This window comes from Bacillus rossius, chromosome 14 (assembly GCF_032445375.1).
Source record: "Bacillus rossius redtenbacheri isolate Brsri chromosome 14, Brsri_v3, whole genome shotgun sequence".
In the NCBI taxonomy this organism is placed as follows: domain Eukaryota; kingdom Metazoa; phylum Arthropoda; class Insecta; order Phasmatodea; family Bacillidae; genus Bacillus; species Bacillus rossius.
In genome coordinates, this window is record NC_086341.1 from 12,705,282 (window position 1) to 12,729,236 (window position 23,955).

Below are 23,955 nucleotides of genomic sequence, written 5' to 3' on the forward strand. Positions count from 1 at the left end.
CACCGAGTACTTGAACTGCGTTTCAGCAAGTTTGAAATCAGTATTTTTTCCCCCTGAAAATATATTTATTCGCGTTCTGTAACAGGTTTGGCATAATCACCGGGCATTAAAAAAAAAATCCTATAGGTTTTTTTACCCCCAGTAACCCCCAACCCTTTTTTTAAAAAAAAATTTTCCCCGGTGTTTCTTCAAATAGTCTGCATTTTTGTGGGTTTTCTATATTTAAAAAAAAGAATAAACTTGTAAAAATAAAGCCCATAAAATTTTTTCTGTTTAGTTGTCTACAATCTAAAACTATCAAAAATGAAATATTATTTGTATATTACTTGTTGGGATTTATAAGATACTTTCTCTAAGCTGAAATCCACCTTTCGTGGAATTTGCGTGTGGCCCCGTGTGTGTGTGTGTGTGTGTGTGTGGGAGTGTGTGGACATAGTTTTTGCCCTTCGCGCGCGGAGACGAGAACACGTGTGTGCTTGCCCATCACCCCCAAGTGGTTGGTGGGGGAGGAGGTAGAGGGGAGGCTACCGCCCGGGGTCGGAAGGTTAAACTCCTCGTCCTCCCTCGTCGTCAAGGGGGGGGGGGGGGGAACTCCAAGCGGCAGTTGGCCTTTCCGCCGAGAGGACACGAGATCTAACAAGCTCGGAGAGTTGGCCGCTCGGACAAGTGGTCACTCGGACAAGTGGACAATCGGACAAATGGTATACACACGATCTAACGTGGAATATAGCCGAGTGTGATGACTTTACACGAACATCGTGCACGCTGATCACACGCAGTCACCGCGGCCGCCGCTAGGATTCTCTGCTACCGGAGCAGCTACGTCGACTGTCGAATCGTTCGATCGTACGATTTTAAACCGTACAACGAAACAACTACGATAAAAATCTAAAAAGTCATAAAAAAAAAAACCCAAACCCTAGGTTTTGGGGGCTCATTTTCGACGAGGAATTTTATTAAAGTATTACCCATCTTGTTAAAATCCATTAAAGTTTAATAATGTTCGCAGGCTTTCGCGGCCGTTGTCCGAAGTAGCTTGGCATCTGTGTTGTAGCCGTGTCGTTGGCGAATAAGTCACCGACGTTTCGGTCGACATTGCAGTCGATATCATCAGGGAGCGGTAAGTAACTGCTCCCTGATGACGGCGACCGCAATGTCTCGACCGAAACGTCGGTGAATTGTTCGCCGAGGACACGGCTACAACCCAGAAGCCAAGCTACTCCATTAAAAGTTTTCTTCGCGAAAATTTGGCTCGCGGCCGTCCGCCGCAGATTTGGGTTTCGGCCACTAAATCACTCCTGCCGACAGCTAAGGTGATTCGCACGCACGTCACAACAGGACGAAGGTCGCGCACCCGCGCTGGCGCGCAAGATAAGACCGCCCAGACCCCTGGCGACCTTGACGCCTCTCGAGAAACAACAGGCGTCAGCAGGGAAGTCTGGTCGGCGAATCGGAAGCGCCGTCTGGCTTGTTTGTTTGCACGCCGTCATAACCGCCGGCGAAACAAGTGAACGGCGCGTCGCTGCTTATACCGAGGAGTGGTTGGGGGTGGAGGGGGAAGGAAGAATACCTTTGTTGCCAAAACAAAAGAGCGCGCGGCGCTCGGTGTGCGTCCGTCAAGCGGGAACTCAACGCGCGCTCTTTCCAGCACACAACTCTACTGGAAGATGCGAAATCGACCGCGGGCTTGACTTTAAAGAAGCTAGGTTCTAAATAAGTACGTCACTATTACCTTTGAATATATATATATATATATATATATATACATATATATATATAGTATAGAAGTCGCCAGCCCAGGTTAAAATTTCTAATACGGTTTGAGGTAGTTGGTTAATTCACCGCCGCAATCGCCACCATCTCTAGGGCATCGACTTGTGGTGGTCCCTAGCGGGCAAGTGTCGAACTCTTCACACACCTCTTCCCCACCCTCCCTCAAACACGCGTTGTCCTCCACCCACCCTCTACCCCACCTCTCATCTCTACAGTTTTGTGACGCACAAACTCCCGTTGAACGACCTTGAGCTGCAGTGAATGTTGGGTGGGGGGTGCGGGGAATGATAGCGGGCGACAGTGCTGCGCTCTAACGTGTAAATAACAACCTAAGACGATACAGGGCGTTACGGCAGCGCCCTGCAGCGGTGAAGTTCCCAAGCTACTCATCATACGCTCCTGAAAAACGTAGAGTAAATCCTATCCACTCGCGACTTCTATACAGTATATATATTCAAAGCTAGTACTGAAGCCGTATTGTGCTCGAATAGCGCACCAGATACCGTTTTTTTTTTTTTTTTTTTTTTCAAAAAGACAGCCAGACAGAATGTCAGTGGTTTAAGGGCTCCGCCTACCTGGTCACACACCCGGTGTGCAGAGCTTCAGGAAAAAACAACGCGATTTCAAAACTACTCAAGATATCCGATTGGGGTCTGCTTACGAAAAGCATTTAAGAGTTCGCTGAGGGCCGAAAAGTACTTTTGATTTCAGATTAAGATTTTAAACTGTAGTTTTAGAATTATTGTTAAAACGGCTAAAACGCGTGTTTTCAGAGAATATTTTTAGGCGTAAAACAACGGGTACAGATTCTTGAAAGCACCCTAGGGACTTGCATTACACCTTTACCTTCATTTCTCTACCATATAATGTTACGGTCACCGCTCAAAGTTTCATAGTTGTCCTGTGACGACGAGAAGACTGCGCGCCAGTCCAGAGGAGACACCGCGCTAGAAGCACCAGCGAGCGTCGCGCTTATCATCCCGCCTCACCGACACAGATACACCCCTGACGAGGTGGGCCCCTTAAGATACCGACTGTTTTCTACCCTACACAGAAAAAATAAAATATTCTGTAAATTTTTTTCAAAAGATTCCTTTGGAAACCAGTTTCCAATAAATAGTTTTTTTTAATGCTACAACAGTAACAACACATGGCTATGGTTATTTTTTTTTTAATTGGCGCATTATTTTATATTTCAATTGATGTTTCATTCATGCATAATTTATTTAAACCATGAAAATAGACAATATAATTTTCAACAAATTGACTTTATTTAGTTTTATCGTGCTTTTTAATGTGCGCAGTTAATACTGGAAAGCTATTCAGGGGACAATTGGAGGTACTGTGACAACACGAAGCAAGAAAGCCCGGTTAAGAATCCGAACCCAGTATTACTGCGAACATTATATTGTAATGATACAGTTGTTTTTCATACAATTGGACAAAATTAAACACTAGTTAATGAAAAGTTATAATATTTCTATTAGTGTATTTAAATGGTTTTAAGAACCTGAAAAGCTAATTATATTTCATGAATTGGTAGTATGAAATCGTGTTCCACAAGTATGAATGAACTGTTTTTTTATGTAGCCTTTTTAGTAAAACTAATCTTAGATTTATAGTTCATCTAACATTTTTTTTGTTTCTTTAAAAGCCTAAAAACATTTTTAAAAATTGATTTTTAGTCACATACGAACGATTAAATCGAAACTGTAGACCACAAAATTACATAATGCTTTTAAATCATACTAAGGTTGGAAATTAATTGACTTTTAAGATTTTAAAAACTATTAAATAAACATTCACTTAATTGATTTAATTATTTTATCATAAGAAAGTATCGTACTGAACTTGAGGATACTATCCCTTTAAGAGAATGTTGTACATTTTTGTCCTGTTTTCTTGTGTGGAATCACCTGACAGGTGTCATAGAAAGATATATAGAAAGATACGTAAACTGTTAAAAATTTTCACCTCCAAATTTGCGAAGAACGCTGGTTAAAAATCATCCCGGGATATTCGTAAATTTACCGTTTTCGGGTGCTAATTTCACCTAATCCGATTACTAGAAGCACCAGCAAGCATTGCACTTATCATTCATTCTCGCCAACACAGATACGCCCCTGATTAAGTGGTACATTTAATCCGCGTGTCAAATTAATTTTTCTATATATATTTTTTTTATATTTAAAATACTTTCGTAGGCCCATAAACTCGCTCAATAATCAGTGCCCCCTGTTTGGTAGCAGCTCTCGCATATTGGGAGATGTGCATGTTGCATACCTGTCAGGCGTTATGAATTATTTTTTTTTGTCCGGTCTAAATTTAACAATAGGATTTCTCGAAAAAGGATCTCTTAAAATGTTCTTGGCAATGACGAGGAACTGAAAACAGTAGACGTGGCCACGGCAAGAGCACAGAAGTGCTCAGTTTAGTTGCAACGCACTGTAGGCGAGGCACGGCTCGTTAGCGTGGAGTGGACGGAGTTGACGATGAACGGGGCGGGGGGGGGGGGGGGGGGGAGGAGGGGGTTAGGGGTGGGTTGTTGAGGGGAAGGGGAAGGAAGGGATGAAACTGGTCGTTGCCCGCCTACCCTTCTGTCGCCTCTCCTACCCCTGTCCCAGGCGCCAGCCAGCCCTGTGATTTATGGCACCGCCCTCTCACACAGGGATGGTCTTCCCTTAACAAGGCCGCAGCCAGAAGGGAGAGTTGTTGAGAGCGACACAGACCGCCGACAGCTCGTTACGGGTCAAATGCACCGGCTCGCGATTTTAACAATCACACGACAACCAATCTCAGTAAATCAAAAATTTAAGTCAATTTAAATTTTAGTACCCAATAAATAGAGACCTGAAAAATTCGCGGATGCAATGACCTCTAGGATAGCCTCCATTATCCTCTGCATTTCTCAAGCAAACACGCGTGTTCATTGGGTGCTAACTTGTGAGGCGTCTCCACTGGGTAGCTTGTGATTCGATAATTCTTTGGTCGATGGTCTCTCACTGGCCCACAGAGATCCAGTTAAACTGCGAACCAATATCAGAACCAGCAGAACTGTACACAAATTTGAATTTCAGCCTATCACGAAATGAATCCGCGAATTTTTCCGGTCTCTACCAATAAATAGAGACCTGAAAAATTCGTATATTCATTACGTGAAATGCAACAATTGAAATAATTATACCTTAGTGCTGCTTCTGCCATTGGTTCTTCGTTGATCTGAAGTTATGAGGGCCAATTAGAGACCCTCCCTCACAGAAGTGTCGAATCACAGGCTACCCATTCGAGACGACTCACATGTCAACAGCCAATGAACAGTTGGCATTTGCCCGAGTTTGTAGGGGATAGTGGAGTCTATCCTGGAGGTCATTGAACCCGCGAATTTTTCCGGTCTCTTCCAATAAATTGCATTCTTTATTCGTAAGTTTTCCGGAGCTGACCGACAGTCGGATAGGCGACGAAAGCTTACGTAAGCCCGACAGACGGCATAAGGAATGCTCAGTATGAAATACGTAAGTGTTTAATTCTCATGGTAACAGTATTACGATAGCGAAATAAACTTTCTTTCCTCCTTAATCATTGTACAGATTTGTGCGGGAAAAAATTATATTGTTTCAAATTTTCTTAAAAAAAATAATAATAATACGTTAATCAAAACATTTACTATTTCGCAATCACACTTCTTGCCACTAGGTTTTTTTTTTTTTTTTTTAACGCTCCTCCCCTGGTGTTCTGAGTGATGAGTCTCTGGTTTATTTGGATTCAGGCAGAGACGTAGGTACTTGCGACAAACACAGGCTTCGTGTCAACCTCTTACTAGCGCAGTTTCTTCAACTGGTTCCAATTCGTCGAGCCGGGATTAACTCTGGCAAATGAGCAGCCGGGGAACTGTTATTACAGTCGCAAAGCTCTTTCCTCCCACTCCCCCCCCCCCTATTCTCCTCCTCACAGACCCGCCGACGAGTGGGAGCACCTGTTTTTATTATTTACGCGCGGGAGCAATTTGTCAGGCCCTGAAACTGGAGACCGCCCCTCTCGAGCGCCGCTTCGCTGTTCCGTTGCCAGGCGAACCATCCCGCCCCTTCGCGCAGTTCCATAGAGTCGAGATTGCCGAGGAGAAGGCGCGCAGTGACGTGGCTGAAGTCACTCCTGACGTTGAAAACGTCTGTTCGCTCGTCGCGGTGACATTCGGTTCGAACTTTTATTGTGTACACTAAAAAAAAAAAAAAAAATTGGTTGTCTGTAAAGTCGGTTTACGTACGATGGTTTAACGTGACAACGTCATATCAAAACATTGATGAACTGATTGCACACTTTTATGAATAAAATTGAATAATATTTATTTTAATAATAAAAGAATAAATACTTGAATTTATACTAGTAATCATATTTTTGAAATGCAAGAATAATTAACCTTTATTGCCGAAATTGTTGTTGTAATAAGCAATGATAACCACATTAACTTTTCGTTTAAATATAATTATGAACAAGTTTTCATATAAATAAACCTTAATCAAATATCTAACATAACTTACTATTACTGCACTCGCCGATAGATGCTACTTTTTTAATAATAAAAGAATAAATACAGCGTAACGGGACAATGTACGTAACGGTACACAGCGTAACGGAACAATTTGCGTAACGGGACACTTTTTCGTGCCTGCAGCCGGTGTTCATCGATTTATTAGACGCCGCGTCAAAAAAAAAAACCCTTTTCAGATTCGCATCGCTAATAACTACCAGACCAATGATGCGTTAAAATTGGTTGAGCCCCACGTCATGTCTGCACGTCTGTTTGCCTGTCGCGAGGAGTTTTTTTTTTACGTGAATACGTCTTTAAAATTGCAATTCAATAGTGGGAGGCAATTAAAAAAAAACGAATGATAACAAAATCGGGGTATACAGTTTGGTGTTGCAGCTACATATCTATCATCTCCATCCAAAATTTAATTACAACACTGGGTAGCTGAAGGATCCAAGAATTCGTTACGCCAAGTGAGGACTGTGACGCATCGCGTGCGGTGGAGGAAGAAGCGCCGCCATTTTGAGGTCATTTTGCTGCGTTTAGAGATTTACATTTAGTATAACTTTGGACTCGGAGAAGCTACGAAGTTCGTTTGAGTTTCAATCGTCAGCTCTCGTCAAAATCTATCGATTACATATATAAAACGTTAGTGTAAAATAGTTACAATGAATATATATGGTGTTAAAATTAAAAAAAAAATACATGGTTATAACATACTTAAAATAGCGTATTTTATGTTTTGTATGGAAAATATTACTTGTCACGTACACGTATTCGTGTACAAAACACGGCCGTGTCCATAACACAGCCACACAAAACCCATTTTTTTGCATGTGACGTCATCGTGATCATCTTGTGCATGGCGAGGCGATATGCTTCAGCTACCGCAGACACGCTTGGTGCGTGCGGTTAAACTGATGATTGATCTGTTCTGTGTGGCCCTTGCATTAAAGAGGTGACATAGATAATTAAATTTGCATGTTAATACGAAACACGCATGGATTTGTCCCGACGTTTTGATGGGAACTCTACGGCGCGGACCCGACAACGCCCGTAACATTGCGGGCATGGTGCTTGACCATGGTGCTTGACCATGGTGCTTGATGGTTAGAGAGCGTGACTCAGTATCCCCGCCTGGTGAGGGGCGTATCTGCGTCGGCGAGGCGGGCATTTGTTGTAAATGGAAAAAAACCACATTAATTTTTCACTTCACTTTATAAAGAGTCGACGAAACAGTTCACGTGTAGATGACTTGTAATTAATTTTAAAAACTGGCGTTTACCTATAAAGTTTAAATATAATTATGAACAAGTTTTCATATAAATAAACTGTAATCAAATATCTATCATCAATTATATGAATCACCATAATTGTTTAGTCAATTGTAACATAACATATTATTACTGCACTCGCCTACAGCGTAACGGAACAATGTGCGTAACGGAACACTTTTTCGTGCGTGCATCCGGCGTTCATCGATTTATTAGACGTCACGTCAAAAAAAAATGTCATGTTAAATTAAAGATATTTATAAATTTGTACATTTAAATGAGAACAACTACAAAGTAGTGTTCACAGTAATAGTGGTAAGCTTTGTGCTGTGCAAGTAACTCCAATAGTTAAATTTATTGTTTCCTGAATGTCTTTTGCAGTATTAACCGCGCACATTTATAAGCATCATCAAAAATAATAATGTCCAAAAATTTGAATATTCCATTGTCTTTTCCGTGGTTTTAAAAATATGCGTAAGTGAAACATAAATTAAAATACAAAATTATGCGACAATTTTCGTAGGAAATAATCAGTATTTTCTCGAAAAAACATATTTCTTATATGCAAAAAATAACCATAGCAATGTGCTGTACAAAATTACAATATCTTTCTTCTAGTATTACAAACTATTTTTCAGCAGATACCTGAGTTGGTAACAAACATTTGACATAACGATAGTTATATTGTGAATTTATTTAAAATAATGAGCAAATACATGAAATAATGAAAGTAAATTAATTTAGGATATATCCCCTTAAGGTCAGGTTCGTTTGAGCCAACGTGTGTGCCACTTTCACCCTCCCTTCCCACCAGTTACACGCAGAGACTTTAATATCCACCCTCGACATTGACGACACTTCCTAGTAAAGTTATCCCAGCCGAAAATCATGTTTTCTAAGACATGCTGCTGCGACGCGACGCTAGGCGAATTCCGTGCGCCCCGATCGGTAGGCAGACCGCGTTGCAGTGAATTGCTGCGTGCGGCCGATCTCTGAAGTGAAGTGAATCAGAGGGCGAGGATTTCGGGAACGCGGCAGTAGGCCGAAAATCACTAGGTTGAACGGCACTATGCCGACAGTCATTTAGCCGAAAAGCACTAGGCCGAAAGACACTAAACAGGAAGACACTAGGCCAAAAGTCATTTAGCTGAAAGGCACTAGGCCGAAAGGCCCTAGACTGAAAGGCACTAGGCCAGCAGTCATTTAGCCGAAAGGCACTAGGCAGGAAGACACAAGGCCGAAAGTCATTTAGCCGAAAGTCATTTAGCCGAAAGTCATTTAGCCGAAAAGCACTAGGCTGAAAGGCACTAGGCCGAAAGGCAATAGGTCGAAAGACACTAGGTCTAAAGACACTAGGTCTAAAGACACTAGGTCTAAAGACACTTGGCCAAAAGGTACTAGACATAAATTTTGGTCATGACTTTCGGCCTAGTGCCTGCTACCCAGAATTTCGACACACAGATCAAGTTAAAAATAATACATCGTAAAGTAACAAGTAACTTTGACGTTTGAAAAATCCAATACGGATTATATATATCACATAAATATTAAATAATAAGTTGAACTGTGCAGGATACTGCATGCCTGGAGACCCATCAGTCTTGTCTGATGGAGACCCATCAGTCTTGTCTGATTAAGGGTAACCATCTTATACAACATAGCTTTGAAATAATAATAATAAAAAAACAAGTAGTGCATTAAGTACGAAAATATATCAACTTTTTTTTGTGTTTAAGTTAATGATTTTAAAGTTTAAACATTGAAAAAATCACCCAGGGACATAAAAAAAGAGAGTGTGTAACTCAGTACACGTGAGATAAGTGAAACTTCTTTAGTAATTAAAACCTCGACTCGCAAGTATATCGTAAGTGGTAAAATGGCAGAGAGAGGTAGGTAGAGAGAAAAAGAGAAAACCATGCCAATTTTCTAAACTTACACGAATTAACATATTTTATTACTCACTTCAAAATAAGCCCAAATCTCGCTGTGTTGCCCTCTGCCCAAATACTCCCTTACTAGATGCCAGCAAATCGGATAGCGTCAGGCGCAGGCGGGTCCCTACCGCCGCGACCCGACTATCCTTGGGGGACGAACCACAACGCCGAAATACATCAACGCTGAAATGCCAAATTGACCACAACGCCGAAATGCCATGTTGACCACAACGCCGAAATGCCAAATTGACCACAACGCCGATAGCTAGAAAAAACTGCAGTGTACCACAACGCCGAAATACTCTAACGCTGAAAAATGTCATTTCAGGACTGCCACAACGGTTAGGTTAGGTTAGACTAGGTTATGTTAGACTAGGTTAGGTTCAGTTAGGTTAGGTTTGATTGTGGTATTTCGGCGTTAAGGTACATTTAAGAAACACACACAATTTTATTCAGTTGTTATTTCGGCGTTGTGGTAATTCGGCGTTGTGGTACACAGCAGTTTTCTAGCTGTCGGCGTTGTGGTCAATTTTGACATTCGGCGTTATGGTATTTCGGCGTTGTGGTGACGACCCCTATCCCTGCAGCATGGCAGGGTTCAACCTGAGCCGCACACCGCCACGTGGCCCGACGAGTTCTCTGTACCGTCCGCAACCTATTAAATGTTTCACGTAAACTTTGCATTAAAATTCAGGACTTGAAATTTTACTCCCATCGCGCCCAAAGAAGTTTCACTTATAAAAATTGTAAAACGGAACGAGGAGGCATAGTGGCCATAGAAAGTGGATTCTAATTCCGTAAGAACCGGACACAAATTCCGGTATGGACTGTTCTGCTTTGGGTTTCCGATAATTATGTATTCTCCTGAAATCTTTCCAGGCAATTGCTGGGAAGGCCATACAGGCCATAGCTTGTTCCTTTTTTCGATTTCTATTGTCTGTGTTGTTGTGTCTTTGCTGTCTCTATTTACCTTGTTGTAGACGATAACTTAAGTCTAAAAATTATATATATATAAACTGTAATCAAACTTTATCTCAGTCTTTGCTGGACTCTATTTTAGATTCGTCAGTATAAAGGATCATGATTTGTTGGATGGTAAAACTGCCAATAATGTCATTTTATTTTAATACAAGGGAGAAAAAAAATTGTTTCGACTTATAACCACCATTAACATAAAGAATTAATTACGCAATCAACTACACGCCATGCCTTAAGTCTCGGTCAATTATCATAGGCACCAGATGATTATCTAATCATCTAATAGCTGTTAAAAGTCACGTAACTATAGTCACTTGGGTGGCAGTAAATATCTGGTGACGAAATTTCAGACAAAAAAAAAACAATTCACGTGAGGTATCGTGATAAATGTACGAGATAGAATTATTAAAACCCTAAAACCGCCGTTGCCGGTTTTCAAGCTTCTCTCTTAAACCAGCTGCAAATACTTGTTTTTTTTTTTCGCAGACCGCGAAATAAAGCGACAGGTGTCAGAAAAAAACAGGAATGCGGATGACCAGTCAGCAGACGAAAATGTTGCGGAACGGCGGTTCGCAGGTGTCACGGGAGGTGACCGCCCTCATTATTTATTATGTACGTGTATGTATGCTTGTATGCATGTATACCGCTTCCCCCACCCACCCACCCACCCACCCACGTGACACTCGCTTCCCCCACCCCCCTCCGCCCTTGTCTCTGCTACTGACTCCGCACAGGGTGTAGCGTGTCCACACTACCTGCTGCGCCACCGGACACTACCCATCCCCTCCCCCGGCCACCACTGTTGGCCGGACGTGCTGTTGTTCCCACGACCCCCCCCCCCTCCCCCTTCCCAAACCCTTCTCCCGTGAAAGTCCCGACGTCACCACTGTGGTGATCGGGGAATTCAGTACGTTATGTTGGCAACACTACACACCAACGTTTTCATATATATATACACACACACTTTCTGATGCCCGACGTATAGAGGATGTATTTCAGAAGATTTTTAAGCAGTAAATTTTATTTATAGGTATAGAAAACAAACAACCAATCGAACATTCTTATACACACACACAAACACACATTAAGCGTGTGACAGATGGGATTTCCCAAAATTTCATCCCCCTATCGAACCCTCTTAAGGGATGAATTTTCCAAAAATATTTTTTTTTTAGTGCTCACAAAAGTTACACCAGGAATTCCTATGCAAAATTTCGTGCTCGAAGACCCGCCGGTTTAAGCTACGCGTTTGTCAGTCGTTGTTACGAGTTTTATTAAGTGGATGTCTCTTGAACCTTTTCTTTGCCGTGCTTGAGGGTACACACGGACACGTGTTCATTGCACACGCCGTGTCGCTTCGGAGCTGCGCAGGCGCAACACGTGTTCATTGGGCCCTGTGCATGTCCCCACCTCTCGAGTGCGTAACTGCCGCGCCTCGATTGGTAATTAAAAAAAAACCTAATAAAACATAATTTTGAAAACCAACGTATGGAAAAAAATTGGTTGTCTGTAAAGTCGGTTTACGGACGTTAGTTAAACGTGACAACGTCATAACAAAACATTGATGAAATGATTGCATACTTTTATGAATAAAATTGAAACATTTTTTATTGAATTATCACTATTTTTTAATGGATACAAAGAAGGAGTGAAATGAAATCTACAATTTAATTGATAAATGTACTTTTATTTGTACTCAATAATTCAAATATGTTTATTACTTTAACGAAGAGATTATTTTAACTATAACTCTTATACATGTTTGCTATTTAACTTCTTCCAATCTGTGTTATTCTGGTAAGGATAGGACGATGATAGGAAAATTAGGAAACGAATGGGAGTGTTTCAAGTTTAATGTGCCTCGAAAAAGTCAAATCGATGGTTGTTCCAATCGAGTGGAAGAGAGATAGATGCGGCGCAAGCGTACAATGAGCGTAACGGGACACAGCGTAACTGTAAAATGTGCGTAAAGGGACACTTTTTCGTGCGTGCAGCCGTGGTTCATCGATTTATTAGACGTTGTCACGTCAAAATATATTAGGGAGTATTTCAGTCTTCGCTAGTGACGTTGAACCGTATAACCTCGGTAACGAGCTAATTCATGTGTTCTCATGTTACAAATGCACTTATAATACGGAACTCTGTCACGGAATTTTCCGTAGAATTCTTAATAATAAATAAAAAAACTCATCGTGATAAATATATACGCGAATCACACGTACATAGATTCCTCTTCTCCCCGCTAGAATTCGCTGCCGGAGCAGCTACGACAACTATCGTATCATTCGATTTGCAGAGTGAAAGGTTAAACTATATAATGATACGACTCCGATAAAATCGAAACCGACTTTAAAAAAAAAAAAATACTAAACCCCGTATTTGGACCTGGTTATCGTCAAGGAATTTGATTAAATTACTGCCCATTTTGTTAAAATTCACTAAACAGTTAAAGATTATATTTGTCTTTGTGAACTTTGGTTTTCGCCATCCACGTCAGATGGCAGCACCGTGGTTACACATTTCCGTTCCTTGACTTCCGCCGCATTCACGAATTTTTTTTTTTTAACCAAATGCCGTAAGATGTTACACTAAAAAAAAAAAAAAAAAAAAAAAAAACCTTAACGAAGTACAAATGGTTCCTGACGTGTCAGACTTTAAGGCTCTAGAGCTCACAGTTTCCGCGCTTCTCGAACTACAGAAACACAGACAAACAGATTCTTTACCTACAGATTTAAAACCTCTAAAATTACCTAAAAAAAATAATTTTAAAGATTCAAATTGACAGTTTGGTTTTTCGTCTCAGCGATCCTAGTTATTTATAGACACTCTATCCAAGTCCATGTCAACTTTTTAAATAAAACCCCAAGGAAATTTTCTAAACAAATAATTTAAAAAAAATAAATAAACAACTTATAAACTTTGCGCTTGCAAAACAATAACTGGTAAATGTTAATGTTAAGTGTTATCCCCCACCCTCCTTGCGGGGAAACTCTACAGATTTTCGCCCTTGTTTGGTTAAAATTGTAAACCTCAAAGGGCATTTAACTCGCCACAACACGCACTTCACTGCCAGTCTCCCATAACTATCACACGGTAGAGTTCTAGAGCAGTAGTTTCTCCTTTCAAAGCTCGCGGATGAAAATGTCTGACATTTTATAACCTTTTTGACGTGAATACGTCTTGAAATATGCTTTCATTGTGGGAGGCAATTAAAAAAAAAAAACGAATGATAACACAATCTGGGGGATACAGTTTGGTGTTGCAGCTACACATCTATCATCTCCATCCAAAATTCATTTACACCGCTGGATAGCTAAATGATCAAAGAATTCGCTACGCTAAGTGAGGACTGTGACGCATCGCGTGCGGTGGAGGGGGAAGCGCCGCCATTTTGAGATCATTTTGCTGCGTTTCGAGATTTCCATTTAGTAGGTATAACTTTTGACTACGACGTTCGTCTGAGTTTCAATCGTCAGATCTCGTCAAAACCTATCGATTGCATGTATAAAGCATTAGTGTAAAATAGTTACAGTGAATATATATGGTGTTAAAATAAAAACAAATAGTGTATTTTATATTTTGTATAGAAAATATTACCTGTTACGTACGCGTATTCGCGTGCAACACACGGCCGTGTCCATGACACAGCCACACCTTTTTTTTCCTTCTCAAAACCCTTTTTTAAAGTTCGCCAATAAATAAATAAATAAATAAACAAATAAACATGTTCGGACTCACGGCAGCTGCAGGTCTCGTCGGCTCGCCCGATGCACGGACGCAGCACAGGCGCTCGCCAGACACTAGCGAGGTAGGGTCCGAGGCCGCCCAGGTAGGTACGCGATGCCGCACACGGGGAAACCACACATAACCTAGAAACACACAACTTAGAACAGTCATAACTTAGAAACCTCGAAAAAAAATCCACGTAACTTAGAACTATCACTAGTTAGAAACTCACATCTTAGAACTGTCATAACGTAGAATCACGTAACTTAGAAACACGCAACGCAGTACCACACAACTTAGAAACGTCATAACTTAGAAATATCACAACTTAGAAACACACAACTTAGAACTGTCATAACTTAGAAATACGTAACTTACAGACACGCAACGCAGAACCACACAACTTAGAAACGTCATAACTTAGAAACACACAACTTAGAAACATCATAACTTAGAAACATACAACTTAGAACGAGCATAACTTAGAAGATTCTATCTTGTGTGTTTCTAAGTTATGACAGCACCCCCCGCACACGTCCTCCACTCACGACCAGTCGCACCATTCTGCTCGTCGATCCGATGGGGATCGTTCCTCCGAACGTTGCGCCGACACCTAAGCCGAGGCCACTCATTATAGACATAAAAACGGTATTCTGGTGCAAAAGGTTGAGGAGTTTTGAAAATTGGCAGGATTGAAGACTTGGGTGTCCTGTATATAACCTTAAGTTTGCGACCTTGAACGACCGCCGCGTCCGCCGCCATCTTGAAAAAATGGTGCCCAAATTAGCTTTTTTGCAAATAACTTATTTCCTAAATATTTTAGAGAAAAATATTTAAGATAAAAAATGAAGAAGATAACAGTTTCTACAAAATTACTCCTAAGCGATTTTTTCGTCAGACCTAAGGTTTCCGAGTTACAGGGCCAAAACATCAAGTGAGTGGTTATAAACTGTAGAAAATCAGTATTTACAATCTACGTTTCACCAATTTCCCGCCCAATAGCGTACGAAAAAACGTTTCATGCAATAAAGAAATAAAAAACCTCTTACTTCTGCCAACTCTTTTCCACCCCACCCCCGAGGACGAGTTGAGTTCCGCGTTTTTTAATGCGCATTAACTCTGCGCACCATTGCTTCGGACTTCCACAGACAGCTTAGGCCACGTTGGCTGTGTTCGCTGCGTCGGTTGACCAGACACGACACAGTCCAGTACACCTGTCGTATGTTTTTTTTTTGACGTGATACCGTCTTGTAAATCGATGAACGCCGGCTGATGCACGCACGAAAAAAGCATGACTCATTTGTCACGTTCCGCCTGAGCCGAGCGTGCAATAACCGGCCAATCACCGTGCGAGAAAATCTTCTATAATATCAAACAGGTTAAGGCGAGCATTTTAACTAATTGTTCGTGATTATATTTAAACAAATTATTTAAATTAAATTTTGCAAAAACTGTAAATAATATTTGAAAATTAAAAAGTATGCTATTTTTCATCAATGTTTTCTTATGACGTTATCACGTTAAAATTATCGTCCGTAAACTGACTTTACAGACAACCCCCCTTTTTTTATTTAAGCATATTGTCTTGCAACTTCGCGCTATATATGTAATTACAACTGTTGAAATGTTTTCAAAATCACTAATGAAATTTTAGATTTTTTTTTGTGTATTTTGACGTAATGTTCAATTTATGTATTTGCAACGTAGGGAAGTATGGTTATTACAAACTTTTTTTTAAAAACCTTTACAAGGTTTCACTGCAGTTAATAAGTATTTAACTTTATTGATAACTTTAATTTGTGCTGTCTCGGAGAGACGCCATGTTGGGATTCGAGCGATGACTCCGACGTTGATGATATTCTGCTGGCTCTCACACTATTTGAACGCAAAAAGAAACAGGTTTCATTGAGTTTTAATACAAAAACAAAACAAAAATTAAATAATTTCACTTGACGAAACAAATTGCTAGTGATGACGTAACCAATTTTTTTTAATTATTATTTTGGGGTAAATTCAACTTAGTTTGATAGCATCCTGCCTTATACATTCTTCCATCGATTTTTTCCATAAACATGGATATTTTCGTAATCTTTCAATCAAATTTTCCGTCGACTTGACTATTTAAAGCACAATACTGAAAGAAATTAAACTTCATAAAAAAAACGCAAGAGTATAACAGCGTAATTCCACGCGAAAACAGGTTTTTTTTTTGTTTATATGCGCACGCGCAAAGTCAGCGACGTCTTAGAAAAATAGCGGAGAACCAAACACCTGGCGATGTAGCCAACATAACGAACACACATCTCGGTGTGGCCAGTGACTCCAGAGATGCAGCTCCCCCCGAAAAAATTTGAATTTCTAAATGCAAATTGGTGCTATTTTAGCAGCTTTTGTATCTGAAAATAAATTATGCACCTGGTTGAAATATTAATTTTTTTTTTATACTGGCCTAATAATTTTTTTGAGTGATTAATTTAAGACATAAAGATATTTTTAGTTAACAAAGTATACAAATTCCAGTCAACTCATATGTGATTGAACATTGGTAAACTAACTTCAACTCTCTCCAATGCAAAATGTGATCAGGAAAAAAGTGGGGGAAGGGGCGGTTGCTAAAGCCACTTAGCCCTCCCCCCCCCCCTTAGATTAGAACCACCACTAGGTACACCATAACAAGCAACTTAAAAATATATATTTTGATAAATGTATGCCTAACATATATTTTCTCATTTTTCATTTCACCAAACAAACCCAACTTTAAATTAAATGTTATCTCGGGTATAAAGAACACAATATACAACATGCAAGACACAAAATACAATGTTTCACAAAAAAACTTAACTTGGCAACAAATGTTTACACAACTATTTACATTGACACGGGGCTACTCCGCTACTTGCATGTAGCAAACTCATATTTTTCTACTTTTTTTTGCTTGAAGGAGTATTGCTTGGTCATTCTTAATTTTTTTCAAAATATTCCTGACAGCTGTAATTGTAATTAAGTGTGACAAGAATTTCTGATTTAATCAATTTCAAGGAACGCCTGTTTCTGTCATAGCACCATTTTTTTTTTTTTTCATAATTGAAAACACTCTTTCAACAAATGAGTTTGAGCCAGGTATGCTCAACACAAAAGAAATTAGTGTGTACATGTTATACTCTTAAAATAACTAGATACTGCATCAAAGTTCTGCCAAAGTCTGTCGACAGCTTTTCCTAACGAAAGCCATCTTGTTGAAACATGCCGTAATAATTCACTGCCTATTCAATTTCCACAAAATCAAAAAAATGATATAAGCTCTGCCCTTCTCTTAGCAGAACATGAGAAATGACCGTAAGTTTTTATGATAACATTTTATACATCAATAGCAAGAACATCACTAGCATGTTTACAACAATTATGAATCACATGGTCATTGCAGTTCGCTTTAACTATCGTACTATTTTCAGTTTGCAAAAGTTTATATAGGTACACTTTTATTTTTTCCAAAATTTACGTTAGCATTATCTGCGGAGTATGACACCATTTTTTTGGGCGAGAGCTCAAATCTCTGAATACAATCCTTCAGATTTTTGTGTATTTTGGCTGCAGACTCGTCAGAATCTTCTATGAAATCCAAAACCTAAAAAAAAGCAAAATGAGTTGTGAGTGAAGAGTGTTTTACGGCTTTTTAACAAGAATCTTAAGAGATCTTAAGAGCCGATGTGGATATGGAGCTGGAATAAAGGGTGGAGGAAACGGGAGTACCCAGAGAAAACCCACCCAACGGCATCTTACAGACACGATTCTCACATGCAAAAATCCGGAGATCCCGACGCCGCGACCCCTTAAATGAGTTAATGAAGGCTAGGACTACATAAAATGTAGATTGATAAAATTAATATTAACGGTAAATTGCTTACCTTCCACTGAATTCCCTCGCAGGCATCAAAATAACGTACACAAACCGGAAACATTTTTCTATTTCCTTTGTTCGATGCATCTGTAGCAATCGAAATTAACTGTTTACACTTTTCCGGAGATTTCAGAATTCTTACGAAATCATCTACACTTTTAGGAGCCATAACATTCATGAAAAATGCTTTGGCGTTTGTTCTTCCACACGATAATTATTTTCGCGCTATTTCTGAATCACTGCCAAAAACATGCCGTATCAATTTTGTATTACAATCAAAACTGTTATAACTTAAACCATGCTTCGTATTGTGATAACATAGAGCTAGTTCAGATGCTACAACAGAATTTTGATCGCTAGTGCCTTGTTTTACGAAATAACTGTTTATCTTAGTTTTTTTCACTCGCATTTGCTTGTTGAACCGTGTTTCTACGTAACAATGTTGAAGCATGCTGTTTTACATCGTTTTCGCCGCCGTGTGCTATTGAAAACTCTCTTTTGCAAAGTACACATTTGGCTTTGTAACTATTATCACTACATGTTAGCCACTTATAGTTATGTTCCCATCGAACTAAATAAACGCACAGCCGTTTCTTTTTTTCGCGGTGGCGAATCGCACATTTTTCCAACTCAACTTTACCCGATTTACTCAACTTTATCCGTTTTCAATTCAACACAATATCAACATAAACATAACAGACTAAGCGCGGACGAGTGATGCCACCTGTCGGCGTCAACATGAACTATTTGGTGGTCAGTAAACTGCGGAGTAAACGGAGCCTCGCAATGTCGCAATACCTACATATGACAGGTGGTGCGGCGCAGGCGGGAAAATACTTTTTCAATTTTATGCAGGTGTGTGAATTGAACTTTAAACAAGATACGGGAAATATAACGTCCCGTCCTGCCTACGTACGGGATAATTCTTTTAGTCACAAAATACGGGAAATCCCGTACAATTCGGGACGGTTGGCAACCCTAGCCAGGAACGATGAAAAGTCGTTACAATCGATTGTGACGCGGCGAACAAATTGTTAATGCGATCGTCACAAGGTAGCAGCACATGCAGTCGCTGCCCCATCTTTTGGATTTTAATAACAGGTAACACATACTGGTATTTAAAAGTGAATACAAAACGAAGTCAGAAATATGAATCGATTTTAATTTTTTTTAAACGCTTATATATAATATGGAAATTACTCATGACGCAATTAAATATTTAAACATTAAACTAAAATAAGAAGCATTTAGAACTTTTAAAATAGGGTATTTCTCGTGAGAAGAGGTTGTAACATTAGAATAAGTAAGATTTTTTCAGACATTCTATTAAATAGTATAGGTACTAATTTTTTAAAAAAACTAAACGACAAATGGCTTAAAAACTGCAGAAAACTTAACGTTTCTTATTATCTCTCCGGCGGAAAACTTGGCCTCGAACGTACTGGTGACGCGCGCTGTCTTGTCGCCAGGGAGTGTCTGATGCTGTACCCAGGAACCTACGGCATGCTCGTTACGGGGCCCGCCTCATACATGGACCTGGCCTCTGACGTACTGTTGACGCGAGATGTCTTGCCCCCGCAGGGAGTGTCGGGTGCTGTATCCGGGAGCGGATGTCATGCTCGTTCCGGGGCCCGTACCCGTCATGAACCTGGCCTATGACGTACTGTTGACGCGAGATGTCTTGCCCCCGCAGGGAGCTGGGGATGCTGTGCCCGGGAGCGGATGACATGCTCATTCCGGGGCCCGCCTCCGTCATGGACCTGGCCTAGGACGTACTGTTGACGCGCGCTGTCTTGCCCCCGCAGGGAGTGTCGGATGCTGTGCCCGGGAGCGGACGACATGCTCATTCCGGGGCCCGCCTCCATCATGGACCTGGCCTAGGACGTACTGTTGACGCGCGCTGTCTTGCCCCCGCAGGGAGCTGGGGATGCTGTGCCCGGGAGCGGACGACATGCTCATTCCGGGGCCCGCCTCCGTCATGGACCTGGCGCAGCTGCCCGACCTCAAGCCGCTCTACTCGGCCGCCAGCAAGTACTTCGGCGGCGGCGGCGTCGGCGTCGGCGTCGGCGTGTCGTCGGGGGCGGCGGGGGTGGGCGTGGTGAAGAGCGAGCCGGGGGCGGGCCAGCACGTGCTGCACCCCGCCTACCACCAGGGTTACCATGGCTACGACCCGGCGGGGCTGGCCGCGCTGCACCACCCCGCCATGTCGCACTCCTGAACCACCTCCCCCTCCCTACCACCCTCCATCCTCCCACGGGCCACGCCCATCGCCCTTTATCGACGTGGCCGAACGAGACTCGGCGTTCGAGAGCGGCCGGCGTTGGAAGCTCCGGGCGGATTCGCGTTCCCGCTCTCTTTCCAACGGACGTTTTTTTTTTGTCGGGACCGTGTGTCGATGAACGTTATTAAACGACTGCCAACTCACTTATTACACTTAATAACAACAATTAACTAACTCAAACAGGAAATTTAGCACTCACAGAAAAAAAAAAGCAAGCATCTAGTCACTTTAATTTACGTGCGGTAAAAATTAACAATTGACAAATTAAATAAAAATCATTAAGAAATATAAATTAGTTTTTTATAAAGAAAAAAATCATTCTTTTTAGGAAATATCTATACATAAAAGCACTATTTAAAACACACAAATTAAATAAAATAAGTCTTCAAATCAGACAAAGCAAACACACATCTTCAGAAGCTATCAGTTTTAACAATTACCTACTCTTGAAATGATACCTCAAAACCAATTAACTAGAGTGAATTCAACGTGATGCTGATTTCAGGTTTCAAAAGGTTGATTTCAAATCATTTTCAGCTCATTGTGAACTATTCTCCTCGGCTGTAAATATGGGGAAAAAATAGCCGGAAATTTTGTGCTAGTAGGAAACGTGGCAGACGCTGCCGCGAGGCGAAAAATATTTTTGGGTTTAAGGCGTCACTGCTGGCACTAACGTGTTTCAAAAGGTCACAAGATTAAAAATAATAGTGAGGGAATATTTTTAATGCATTAAATATGTAATATATTTAATGGAAAAAAAGCACGAACTAAAAGTGTTAGTGGATATTACCTTTCACATTGTTTTGTATCTAAGAAACAAAAAAAAACAAATTACATAGATTCTTGAAGCAGATCGATCATGCTGTAACTTAACTTAGTATGCTGTTTTTCTATGGAACATGTTTTATTTTTCACTTAACGATAGTCCTACACCTGTAAACTTTTAAATACTTTTTTTTTATATATCGTGTCATTTTACCAAGTACGCAATCAACTGTACTTAAAAAAGAATACAATTTTTACCGAGTAAAAGTTAACTCACTTAACTGCAAGATTAAAAAAAAGTTCCCTTAGTCAAACTGAATTTATGGTCGACGTTCGAAGAAACTCGTTTTGCGACTCATAAATCATTCATTACACATTTGTACTGGTTTTAAATGTCCAGAATCAATGATTATTTTATTTAAGTTCAGCGAAGCCAATAAAATAATTATTTCTTTAGCCAAAATAAAACTACCTTTTTTTTGTTTTGTTTTGGTTACAAAAAACTTATTATCGGTTTGTCGAATATGAGCTCAAAAAGGCAATAAATCTTTATCACAAAACATTAAAATCTTATTTTATTTCCATAGTATTACTTACGTAGACTCAAATTACTTTTAAAATGTTGCAACTGGAAACCCTTCAGTCCCCTTGGCAAATGACAGATAGCACTTTATTTATATTCTGTATTCGGTTGCAATATTTAATGGGTGCAATGAAACGTGAAGACGAATTGGTTACATGCTGTACTCTTTTACATTAAATTAACAGTCACTTCATTTTGTTAAGTAGCAATGCATAATATGATCCATAATAAAAAACCAAATACATTTCAAGTTTTTTTTTTAAATTAGAGACTGCACACAATCAGTAAAAATCAAAGTGTATATATATTAAAAAACTATATTAAGATTTTTCTGAAGCGAGTGGATGTTTAATTTTTTTAAAGCTAGTGTACGGTATGATTTTGAAGTCAAAATAAATTTATATAAGCACAGTTAAAAAGAGCGGTTGTGAAAAGACAATTTTCAACATATTTCAGCCGGAACAATAGATATTTCTTTGAGTTTTATTCAATTATTTAACACCAAACTCTACGACTAACATTTAACTATTTTAGGCATGGTAGTTTTTTTTGTACGTACACACGACTTAAGTTTCTTGACATGCAAGGACTGCCTGACTACCTGCCTAAACTAGAACTAGAACATAGAGCAGGAATGTCATAGACCGATCACAGTTATGCTTGACCAAGGGGCTGCAGGCAACACTGCTTTACATAGCTTACGTACCTACATAGCTGCTCTTTGCGTCATTTACGGTAAAATCACCTAAAGCAGTCAAGTAATTTTGGATATGAATAAAACCTAGACTTTTACACCACAAAAGAATAAAAAATATATCTGTTTTAGGTTATTTTTTTTTATATAAACGCCCATCAGATTGTGAGCTACATAATTTTTAGAAACGCAGAGTGAATTTTGTTCGTGAACTTTTTTTTATTTACGAGAAGTTTGTCATCGACCCGTGATTTATGTTTTAAAATGCCAGGTATTTAACACAGTTAATTTTTCGTGGACATGTACAATTTCAAAAGTACAACGCAGCTACAAATACACCCGCGTGTATTTTACAATATTTTTTTCCATAAATTCTTTTAAATTGATTTCATTTTCTTTGTGGTGTTTTGAAATCCCAGAATTTTTCTGTAAACACTCATTTTGTTACTTTTATTGTTATAATTGGTGCTAAAGCTATATTTCAATATCAAGTTGATGGTATCCCATTACAATAACATATTTCTGGTTCTTTCAAAAGCCACATATAAGCTTTAGTTTAATGTTCTGTTTCTGTAATAATTTGTTGTATAATTTTGAAGACTCAAGTGATGCAAACGAAATCAACCTTTTGTATGTCCGACTTTAAGACATGTGTGAACGTTTTGAGTTCCTGGTTGATAATAACTTTCTGATACAATGTTTATGCGTTCAGCACACGTGGACAACTCTAAGATGAGAATCATTTTTGTGTTTGGTGTTCGTAGCAAAGACTGAAAAAAAAAATCGTTTTAATTTACAAACATACTTCTTAGAAGAAAAAACTAATATAGTGAATCTAATTTTAGTGTTCACCGAAATTGAAACAAAAACATTACCATTTTTTCGTGTGCAAATATTGTATTCAGAACATTGTCACTTATTTATTTTAACAGCAATAATTAATCATAGTTACTTAAAATGCGATATGTAATCACGTGTTATTTTGAATAAGTTCGCGAAATAGTGTTTATAATATACCATTTTCGTTTCCTAGATTTATTTTTGTGTTTTTTTTTTTTTAGTTGGTCATGCCGAGTGAAAATAAAACCATGGTTCAAGTGCACCTGTTTTTAAAGTTGTTTAAAACGTACCACTGCGTGCATTAGTATCCTACAGAGTATTTAGGAAAATTTGTGATTGAGTCAAATGGCAGTTGAATTTATAATAATCCTGTAAGTTGAATTTTGTAAATATTATGTGAAATGCACGTTAAAAAAATTAGACGTGTAAATTTTTCCTAGGTTCTTTCTTATTAAAATAATTTACAGATATTATAAAATTATTAGGCTCACTCAGGATCGATAAGTATTGGTAACAGAAATAATCGCTTAGTCTTTATATATAGTTTTGTACGTTTCTTCTTGTAACTGTATTTCTCTGTAAATAATGTTGTTTTGAATAAAATTATATGTCTTGTTTGATAAAAATGCTTGTCTGGATAGAATTTGTTTCCTATGTTGGCTTTTATTACTTTTTGAAATATCA

General features: G+C 39.5%; 1 protein-coding gene across 1 annotated transcript in view; it reads left to right on the forward strand.

Moving 5' to 3' along the window:
* Positions 1–23,897, forward strand: part of LOC134539159 (homeobox protein SIX6-like) — a 62,852-nt gene extending 38,955 nt beyond the window's left edge. The window contains exon 2 of the mRNA XM_063380923.1: positions 20,026–23,897. Within this exon, the coding sequence (XP_063236993.1) occupies positions 20,026–20,326 (301 nt within the window). The 3' untranslated portion in view covers positions 20,327–23,897. The remainder of the gene's footprint in view (positions 1–20,025) is intronic.
* Positions 23,898–23,955: the final 58 nt, after the last annotated feature.